Source organism: Lolium perenne, chromosome 3, assembly GCF_019359855.2.
Source record: "Lolium perenne isolate Kyuss_39 chromosome 3, Kyuss_2.0, whole genome shotgun sequence".
In the NCBI taxonomy this organism is placed as follows: Eukaryota; Viridiplantae; Streptophyta; class Magnoliopsida; order Poales; family Poaceae; genus Lolium; species Lolium perenne.
In genome coordinates, this window is record NC_067246.2 from 126,990,276 (window position 1) to 127,001,242 (window position 10,967).

Below are 10,967 nucleotides of genomic sequence, written 5' to 3' on the forward strand. Positions count from 1 at the left end.
GGCGCACTGCCCTCCTGGTGCGGCACTAACACCCATCTTACGGCTAGGCCTTTTCCTAGTAGTGGGAGAAAAAGCTAAACGTAAGGGAAAGGTTTTTGTCCTTCATGGTATTTGGAGAAGAAGACGAGCCTTCGTGTCGTTTGGGAGACCTTCGTGGTAGCCCATATCTCTTCAACCTGATGTAGCTCACCTTGTGTATGAAAACACGAGTATAAATCTAGCTTTTCCCATAGTGATTACTGAATTTGGCGGACGCAAACATAATGCCAACATAATGCTCACATGCCACTATGGATAATTAACTTAATTCTCATATGGCGTTATCAAATTTTAGTTGTGTGCCTAACTCATAACTAGCATGAATTACCAAGAGCAAATCTAACCATTAAAAATCTCAGTTGTAATCTCACTTAGAACAGAAGCCGAGCATGACCCGTTGAGGCTCTTGGACAAGTGCTCGTGGCCGTCCAACAACGATCCCGCTCCGGCGCCGCCACACTCTTCCGTGCTCGCTGCCTTGCGTTTTCCCGCTCCTCCACTGGTGGCCGGGGACGACGACCACGATGATGGCGCGTAGTACGACGGTTGCACCCGCGTGCTGTGGCCGCCGGAGAAGAACTGCTGGTTCAGGGATGGGTGGATGGCGAGGTGCTCGGCCTCGCCATCGAAGATCTGCGCAACAGGGTATTCGTGGAAGAGGTCGGAGATGAATGGGATCATGGGGAGCCTCCCAGCGACGTTGGCGCTGCCGGTCTGCGGCTGCTGGTTCTGCGTGATCATGGCACTGCTGCTACTGAAGGGTAGGAATAGGTCGGAGATGAACGGTATCGTTGGGAGCCTCCCAGCGGTGTTGGTGCTGTCGGTCTGCGGCTGCTGGTTCTGCGTGATCATGGCACTGCTGCCGCTGGAGGGTGGGAAGAAACCAGGGGCGTCGTCGAAGCCGCCACCACCGGAGAGGGCGTCGTCGAAGCCGCCACCACCGGAGAGGTCGTCGTGGCCGTAGTCGTCGACATCGAGCGTAAGCAGCGGTACCATCGGCGATGCCTGGCCGGCCTTCTTGTAGATCCGGCACAACACCCAGTCATCCAACTGCAGATATATTCGCAAAGCACGCAACGCCACAGCACGTCAACATTCCCGTACTTGTCGAAAGCTACAAACACGCACAGCCCGCAAAGAAACGAACGAAAGCAGGTGGTGCATCTGTAGTTCTGTACCCTCATGGAGACGTTGCGGACATTGACGGGCTTGTTAAGGGTGGCGTCGAGGGGGTCGGCGGCGATGCGGTACTCGTGCATGATCCAGCCGGTCTTGGTGCCCCTGGGCGCGCGGCCCTCGTAGAAGATGAGCGCCTTCTTGACGCCGACAACTTTCCCGACGGCGCCGTCGTGGATGGGCTTGTCGGTGCCGGTGGACTTCCAGTAGCCGGACCCGGCGGCGCGGTTGGGCCGCGTGCCGTTCGGGTACTTGCGATCCCGCGGGCTGAAGAAGTACCACTCGCTGTCGCCGTACACCGCCTGGGCTGCAATGTGTCACAGTTCAGATAGGCCATCGTAGGAGTAGCATGTAAATCAGCTTAGATGCATGGATGAGCTAGCTTACATGGAAGGTCCCATGGATTGAATTTGTAGACGTCGACGTCGGCCATGACGGGGGCGGGGCACTGCTCCGAGGCGGCGCGGTTGCGGAGGTAGTAGAAGATGAGCTCTTCGTCCGTTGGGTTGAACCGGAAACCCGGCGGCAGCGACATCGACATGATCACCTTCAGCCAGAGAAGAAGAGGGTTCCCTAGCGCGCTGGCCCTGGGAATGATCAGAATGTATCTCCAGGACTGGCCGGATCGGAGAGACGGGCCGTGCTTTATATGCTCCAAGAACCAAGCGTGCGTGGCAAGGCCATGGGGTTCGGTGGTTTCTCCAGGGGCAAAACCGGCCCTTCTCATTCGCTATTTCTCGTGTCCAGCGTGACGTACTCCAAGTCAGACGCGTGGCATCAGCCAGTCGATCGGGGCGCCAGACCGTTGCGCCAATGAGCTGTGCAACCGTGTATAGTAAATCTCACGTAATATCTCCTCGTCATACAACTATGCAAGTGCCAGTGTGTGGACATGTTTCTTGAACATCATCGGTCGCATGAGAGATGTATGGCTTGTTCCGTCCATGCGTGCCTTGCGCTGCCTTATTTCCTTCCGTCCTCGGAGTGGCTGACTTTTCGGAATCAATATGTTCCTCTTGTCATTGAATGCTTGATTTAGTTTGGCTTTGCATAGCTTCTAGATAACTACTAGTCCTCATGCGTATGCTGGCCAACCTTTAATATTTAACAATTATTATATCATCAGAGATTAGCACACTCTTAAACATGATTTAAAAATACACAAAAAAATTAGTGTGGATTCAGCATCACTTATGTACTAACTCACGGATCAGTGCTCCTGTGGAAAAGGAAAGGAAAATGATACTATTCCCCCGGGGGATAACGCGTTTGCAACCCCCGGTTGCCTGGCCGCACGATTGAAGGGTCAAAACTACTCCTGTGCACCACGTGGGTGGGGTCCCACCCACGTTCACCTATCCCTATCCCTTCGTTTTCACACACGCACGGAGAGGAGCAAAGGAGGTCACCGCAGGGCGAGCTCTCCGCTGCGCCGCCGTTCGCACCGAGCCGCCGCGCAGCCGGTCGTCGCCGCATGATGGAGCCACGGCCGCTGAACGCCGTCGTCCATGGCCATCGTCTGCCGCGTCCCCTCGACCAGGGCCGCCTCGCCGCGCCTTCATCTGTCCTCGCCGCGGTCAGAGATGCTGCCGCCGCGGGCGCCGACTCCCTTCTCGCCCCCATCTCCGACGTCTACCAGCCTGCCGCCCAGACTACCTTTTCCTCTTCATCCTCCGCGGCCAAGGGCGGCCAGCAGCCATTCCCGTTCCTGCTGCACCGTGGCCACGAACAACGCTGGCCGTTGAGGAGTGCAGGAGCACAGATGCACCAAGGCGGGGCTCCACTAGGAAGCTGCTGCTGGCAAAGGGGTGCTATCTAGGGCGGCATTTGGCGATGCTACCGACCGCAGTCGAAAGTGCTACCTTGGGCGCATGTTGTTGCTGCCGGCGGAGGTCGGCGTTGCTACCATTGGCGTCTGGCAGTGCTACCAGCAGGGTGGATTTTCTACCTTAGGTGTTCGACGTTGCTACCGACGTTTCTGGGGTTGCTACCTTAGGTACACGGAGTTGCTGCAACCTTTTTGGCGGCGCTGCTGCTGGCGAGGTCTCCTTTATTGTCTCTACAGGGAGAATCTACTAGTTTGCTACCGACGTTACGCATTTTTGATACAATATCATTTTTTTGCTATACATATTTTGATTTTGCTACATTCTCATATTTTTTTTGATACACATTTCCTATGTTTTTGCTACAATTGTACCATATGGTTGCTACGGGGGTCTCCGGCGAGTCCCCGGCGAGGCTCCGGCGAGCTCAGACCTTTTTTTTATTTCATGGGCGAACCGTTTTTTGCTACATGCAGTTGCTGCCGGAGTGTTTATTTTGCTGCCGGAGGTGTTTTTTTGCTACATGCAAATCTAACCGTACACGATGTCGATCCGACGGCTGGGGACCCGGGGGCTGGGGAATCAGATCCCCCGGGGGATGCCCAGCACTGTCCAAAAGGAAAACATACATCAAACTATCAAACACATACGGATTAAGGAGGAAACATAACACTTATTGTTTTATATACTTGAAGCTTATGTTATTTATTTATTTCAGATGATGATTGATTACTGTTACTCTACTTGCAATACTTCATTATACTTTAAGGATCAATGATATTTTTTTTTTGAACAAGCAATGATCACATTACAACTTTGTATCGATCTATTCATAATAAACTTCACAATATATGTTTGTAATATCATCTTTATGCTCGAGGATCAACATGGATTAAGTTTTGGGATGTTGATACATGTAAAATGCACCCCTGAACTTTGCAATTTGTTGTGCCATACTCCAAAATATTTGCATCATAGCAAAAGTTTCCACCATGTATTTTTTTCCATCAAGTCCCTTCATTTGGTTTACATATAAGTCTAGATTGTAGGAGTTTCTGTACTTACATATTTTGGACAAACTTTCGGAACTTAAATGGACCTAGGATTTTTTGGCACATCATTTTTCTTAAAAATTATAAGACTTCGGGACGAATGAGTACTTTAGAAGATCGATGAGCTCCCTGGTGGATCCCACAACACGTTTATCCTTCCAGGTCGTATCATGGGGCCACCAGTGCCATGCAGCTCTTTTTTCCTCGATTTCAACGTCCATAGATGTGAATTGACCTAAAAACATCTATATAAACTGTCACACCCCAACACAGGACCTATGAGAATGACAGCCGCCGCGCGCCTATAAATCGAGAGGGTTATACGCGTGCAAGGTTAAAAATGCAGGCAAAACCAGCACAGTGGATCTCGAGAAGCTTATATACAATATTTTTTACAAGTTTATTTACAATTACATAAGAATTACAACTACATTCTCTAAATCGCTTCCCACGCTCTGGTTACCTAAACTCTGGTCGACGATATCTTCTGCTAACGACATTTGTGTTTAAAAAACATGGGGGGTTGGGTGTGTACGATAAGTCATACTCAGCGAACCGATTATACACAATCATATAAAATGTAAAATAGAAATGTTTTTTGAAAAACATGTTGTTAAAGTAATTAGGCAGTTTGAAAGACATGGTGCCACACATGGAAGTAAGCGTTCCCAACCCAGGAGTCACAAGGGTGAAATTCCACACTTTTACACACTGCAGAGGGGTACTCCAACATCGATAGACTCAACTAGCACCACACATGCGCCAGAAGAGCAAAGTCCTTTAGGCTCTGTTTGTTTGGGCTTCTATATCTGCCTTTAGGGCTTTGGGGGTTGAAAATCAGAAGCCCAACCAACACCACAAAGTGGAAAACCGATGGCGAAAAGCATTGTGCCAAAATGCACTGGATAATCGGTCGTGAGTGAAAGCAGCATCGGAGGTGCTTCCCCGAGCTTTCCCCCACTTCTCGGGTTGAAAATTATCGAAATGTCCCCTGCACTTCCTACAAACTACGAAAAACTACCATCCTGGTCCCGGCTGACACCCCCTGCTCATTTCCCCTCCTCCTCGTTCTATTCCATGGCAAACGGCTAGGGTTAGCCACCGCCGCTGCCGCCGTCCCCCGCCCGCACCGCCATCCAAGGCCTCCTCCCCCGCGTCGTTTCCGCACACGGTGCTAGCAGCTCGTCTCCCACGCCCCATTCGCGGCCTCCTACAGCTCGTGTGAGCGCCACGAGCGCGCAGTAGTGGCACGGTCGACCAGGAGGACGAGCAAGCAGTGCAAGAGCGCCACGAGCGTGCGGTGCAAGAATACTCGTCGGCCACCAGCGATAGGAGATGTTCGAGCCGGTGTCGCCTCGTCATTTCTCGCCGGTCACCGTCCCCATGCTGCTCTGAATCTCCGTTCAACGAGCTATTGGATTTGTGCTTTTGTTGATTAGTGTATTAAGGTGTCGTAAGTTGATGAACATCGACATAGTGTCTCATATTTTTATTTGCTAAAATATGTGACCTGAACTTGAATTAAGCCTGCGTGTTAAAAAAAAGCCTTGGAAACTTCCACTTATAAGTTCTACATGAAAGCCATGAGAAATTCTTGTGATCAGTCACAGCTGTCACCGATCATCCTGCACTTTCACTGGGCTGGACGAGTGGGCCATCGTTCTCCTTCTTGGGCTAGGCCTGCTCTGAAGATACACTACTTATATCTTTACCTACTAATAAAGGGAGAAGCGTTTCCTTGGTATGGTCCGTTTCGTTCCGTACGAAAAATTTCGTCCGTCGTCCGTGCGTGCAATTGGATCTAAGTAGCCGAGGTGGTACTGATCATATGTTTCAGTGCTCGCTTTGTTCTTTCTTGCGTTCAGGCCGAACGTGATCGGATCGTAGCTGTTGGGCCTTGGGCTGGACGGCCGAGCTGATCACGACCGTGTCCTAGACTCCTAGCTGATCACGCGACCTTGCCAGATAGTATGCTATCTCTACTACTTAAAAAGACTAAAGTGATTCCTTATTCTGCCACATCCGATACGTTTCGTCGTAGTCTTCGTCGAGCATCTCTTTTCCGCACGGCCTCAACTGGGCCGAAGCGCAGCTACCTTGTCGTGATGGAACATGAAAACAACACCCGAAACCCTCGCTCCTGAGCTCGTGATCCTCCTCCCCCTGCTCCATGACCCGAGCCGCCGCGCTGCACGAGCTTGCCCGCCGCCGTCGCGCGAGTCTCCCCGGCGCAGCCGCTTCAATCCTGCACGATCCGACGCGACTCACACAGCGCATCCGGATCCGCGCTCGGACACAGGGAGACCCGCTGTCCTCCGCAGATCGTAAGCCAAACAGCAGCATGGAAGCGCGACTAGAGGCATGGATTTGGGCATAGCTGCCCGAGATCGTACACCCTCTCTTGAAATTCCCCATCTTCGTACCTCCGCGATCCCCGGCGTCGGCGAAGACCTCGCCCGACGTTCGGCGGCGGTGGGGATCAACCGGTTGCCATGGCAGCGGTTATCGACGGCGCGGAGGCGGCGCGGCAGGTCTGGGCCTGATTTTGCAAGCCCTCCAAGATGGAGTCCTCGACACCTGCCGGGTCCTTTGGCCGGCTAGATTTTGAAGAAGGTGCATGTGCCGGCGGTGAGGACTGAGGAGCAAGCTCTTCAAGAAGAGCAGGCTCCTTTGTGCAGACTCTCCCTACTGCTTCTTATTGCCGTGGTTCAGTTCCAGGTGATTGGTACGTGTGTTCTTCCGTCTGTACCATGCTTATGCATTGTATTGATTTTTTTCAGACATATATTTCTTCAGTTCATGTTTGATTCACTGACTCATCATTTGCACATCAATGAACATTGGTTTATCGCTCTTGATAGGTAGCATGCGAGTATTCAGTGCCGCAGGTAATAAGAATCGACATGTTTTCAATCTTCTACAATGTGGTTGTTTGTTTCCTTAAGCCACGGAAAGAACCATAGTTTATGATGTCAATTTGTGAAATGCAGAGGAGGAGTTCATCCCAGAGGCCAGAGCCACACCTGAGCTACGGATTTAATGGCACGAGGTCCGACAGCTGCGAGCTAGCAGCAGGTCCTTGACGGGAATTACTCATCCAAGATCATATCAGTCAATAATGGGCCCGGTAGCCAGCCTGCTTTGTACAATGCATGTTCGTTCATAGATATCCAGCTTTGTATATCACATGATCATCCATTGTCTTTTGTGAATACAATACTTTTGCCGTATCACGTGTGTTGTTAAATTGCTAATTTTGAGAGCAGATTTGGTGCACCCAGGTGTCAGTGCTCCTGAATTTTGTAATATTTAAAAATATATTTATGTGTTTCAAAAGAACATAAATTTTGTTCCACAAATACATACACATGTTCTGAATACTTGTATAAATTTTTGGTGGAAATTGTCTTGTATTTTGAGCTCAGGAAAAATAACAAATTTATAGGGATGGAAACTTTAAATTTTTGTCAGAAATTTGTCTTTTTCGTATGGCTCAAAATACAACATATTTTCATCTGAAATTTACAGCATACCTTCGGAATGTTTATAAATATGTAGGCATTTAATTCAGATTTTTTGGAATTACAGAAATATGTTTTTGAAATACTGGGATCACTGGAGCTCATGTGCCAAAGAGACTTTTGGGCTGATTTTGTGTTATTCAATTAACTGAGATTTCACTGCATGTTGTTCTCTTTTTCATGCTCATTATTCAGAAGCACATATGGTGGTATCTTCAAGACCGCTGACACTCATATTCAGAAGCTTTAAGGTAACTCTTACTTTGAAAGCTTCCAAGTACGTAGATATTTATTCCTTCATAAGTAGATATCCCAAGTATGATACATGCTACTCAATTTTCATGCTCATTTGTTTCCCTAATTTTGGCTGACTCTCAACCTAACCAGCATATGCATTCATATAAAGTCACCACCAATTACATTAGATGGGATATTAATTATACCACTCTTCTCAAAACTCTGATCTTATAGAAGGTTCCCAGAAAATCTACACTAAGAGTTCTGGCGAATTCGGCGGAACGAGATTATAGCGAAGCTGTCATAATAATGAAACTTCGGCGAATACATGGTGAGACGGCGGGGTTCCGACGAGGTCGGTGGAACAGCGGCGGAGTCATGGCGAGATGGCGTTGGTCGTATTGCGCGATTTCCCTGCGATTTTGATCCATATTTGCATGTTAGTTCTATTGGAGACAGTTGAGCCCTATGGATTTGCGGCTCTTTTTTGTTGTGGTTTGTGCTAAAACTGTCATGAATCTGAGTTAGGCTGGGGTGTTGCTGGCGCGTGGGCATTTTCCTTGCACATATTATTTGTCATTTCATTCTTCGGAAGGTGTTTTCCCGATGTGCAGAACCCGTGGCTTCCAAGTTAACTGATGAGCTTCACAGAGACAAGCACTAAAAAGGATCGTCTACCAGGACATACTTTAAATCCTGCTGCTACATAATTACAAATTGTATTGCATGACTTGTATCCATGGAAATTTCTGGAGGGCACCTCTTACATGATACATATACTTGATGACACAATTTCTTATGGTGCAACAGTCCTGATAACATGATAACAGATGAAATGGATTACGCCTTCGATAACTATCATTCCAGCCGTATGATCAAATGTATCATACTTGGTACGGCATTTTCTCGTGGAGACAGGTATCTTGAATTTACTCATCGATTACGCCTTCGATAATTATCATCCCAGCCGTATGATCAGAGGAATCATACTTGGTACGGCATTTTCTCGTGGATACATGTACCTTGAATTTACTCATCAATATGTTAGTTCTTTAATGCCTGTCAAATTTGTGAACCACGCGCTGAATAAATTTTTAACCGTACTGCACTTTATTGGTCTGGTACTTTATGAAAAATTATGTTTTGATATTCTTTGAATTTGGTTACTGCAGTTCCAAGGTAGAAACAACATTTTTGGGATCTCATGATTCCAAGGTAGAGGATCTTAGAAAACCCAAATTATAGGTGCTTTTTTTTGCGAGTATAATGAAAACCCTGGACCATAAAGCAACGAAGAAGTGAGGGCCTTTCTGGGCCTAGAGTGCAAAAAATCATGGTATGTTTGAATATCTAGGCCTAGAGCGCAGAAAAGTATGGTATGTATTTCGTTAAATCTGCCTGTCACCTACTCCCTCCGGTCCTAAATATAAGCCATATAATTTCTGGCACGGAAATTAAGAATCGCATATTTAGGAAAAATTACACCATGTTTGGCTAGGATTAACCGTAAGTAATTGCCGTGAGCTAACAGAGGAATTTGCATAAGATAAGTAAACCTAATCAAATCTCCAAAAATATTGTCCATACAAGTAGGGCAACGCAATAAACCTTATATTCTGAAATTTTTGTCAAAAAACTATATGGCTTATATATAGGAACGGAGGGAGTATTAGATTGCAGGCGAGAATGATGAGCTTCATAAAAACAACATTGTAACACACATGCATTTTACTATATCCATTAATGTCCCAGATAAATTTTATGTGCCAGCAATGTGGAAGTTCACCTCATTATCCTTTTTACACCAGCAGTAGCTTATGAGAAAAATATAAGACTCTTATATTTAAGTAGGCATACAAAACTACCCTCTTAATTGTATTTATATGTGCCGTTCTACAAGTTTTCTGTGCTGGAACTTGGGTTTATCTTATAAAATTTGGATCTCTGCACTATAATTTGCAAGCTTTATCTATGCATGTGAAGTTTGATGTCACACCGTTGTACTTATCAGTAGTTTGAATCTTGTCCAGGTCATTTGGGGTGTGAGACTCCTGCAGCTGAATGTATACTGCTTTAAAGAAGATATGTTGTTGATGAATATCCTAAGCCAATCATACTGTCCAAAGTTCTGATTCATATTCATCAATTGACCGAGGATAAACTTTCTGGCTATTGTTTCTCGCAAAATGCGGCTCAAGAAGTTTCGCGTCCCCAACCAGGTGTGTCTCGTCCCTTCCCTGTTCTGGACACTCCTTCGGTTTAGTTCTTGTGTTATTTGTAGTTTCATAGAAGTCTTGTGTGGTTGATGGATATGTTAGTTTCTGCTTCTTCTATTCCATGTTAATAGTTTTTTTTTTAATTGCTTCAGGCCGGCATTTTCTCATAGAAGAAAAATGAGAACAAAATGAGGTTACCTTGAACTGGTCTGCACTTCTTTACCCTTCTTATATAGTAAATGGTTGTGAATATAATTTTTCAGTAAGCAATGAAAGCACCACTGTACAGACTTTCCAGCACAATAGGAAAGATAGTTTTTCTGCACGGTGGTTGTTCTGTATGAACTGAGATTCCACAATGATTTGAAAGATGCTCTTAAAGATGCAGTTAGTAAATGGATAACTAATTTGGACGTTTTTCAAAATGATTTGAAAGACTGTCCCATGCCCCTTTGTTTCAATTTCTTCTCCAGCTCCGATTTTTGATGTTTGGCCTCATCAATTTGCTGTTGTAAATGAATAATCTAGGTATCTCTATTCTAGATCAATGACTGGAACTTCTTTATCATGATCTCAGATGTCTTGAACAAGTTCTTCTGCTCATGTATTTTAGAAAACAAGCGTGAATCTTATGGTGATGGTGCTATTGGTTTAGGATTTTTTCTCTCTGTAAGTATGCTTAGAGTTATGAAAGCCTCGTGAGGTCATCTGTGACAAGCTTATCAGCGGTTTGAATCTTGTCCAGGTCATATGGGGTGTGAGACTCCTGCAGCTGAATGTATACTGCTTTAAAGAATGGGATATAGTTAGCTCTGGATTTTGCAATAAAAGAATGATATTACAGCCACAGGCTTTCGTGGTGGTGTCATATACTTCGGATATTTTTTACCAGACAAACAC

General features: G+C 46.6%; 1 protein-coding gene across 1 annotated transcript; it reads right to left on the reverse strand.

The window, feature by feature from the left end:
- Positions 1-295: 295 nt before the first annotated feature.
- On the reverse strand, positions 296-1,942 carry LOC127339608 (uncharacterized). The gene is made up of 3 exons (XM_071827335.1): positions 1,603-1,942; positions 1,218-1,522; positions 296-1,089 (listed from the first exon to the last, which is right to left on the reverse strand). The coding sequence occupies exons 1-3, from the start codon at positions 1,940-1,942 to the stop codon at positions 379-381; spliced, it is 1,356 nt and encodes a 451-aa protein (XP_071683436.1). The 3' UTR covers positions 296-378.
- Positions 1,943-10,967: the final 9,025 nt, after the last annotated feature.

Coding starts and splice junctions, on each gene's coding strand:
- LOC127339608 (XM_071827335.1), bottom strand. CDS start 1,942: ATGAGAAGGGCCGGTTTTGCCCCTGGAGAAACCACCGAACCCCATGGC. Junction 1,523..1,602: donor CAATCCATGGGACCTTCCAT/GTAAGCTAGCTC, acceptor GACACATTGCAG/CCCAGGCGGTGTACGGCGAC. Junction 1,090..1,217: donor TCCGCAACGTCTCCATGAGG/GTACAGAACTAC, acceptor ATATATCTGCAG/TTGGATGACTGGGTGTTGTG.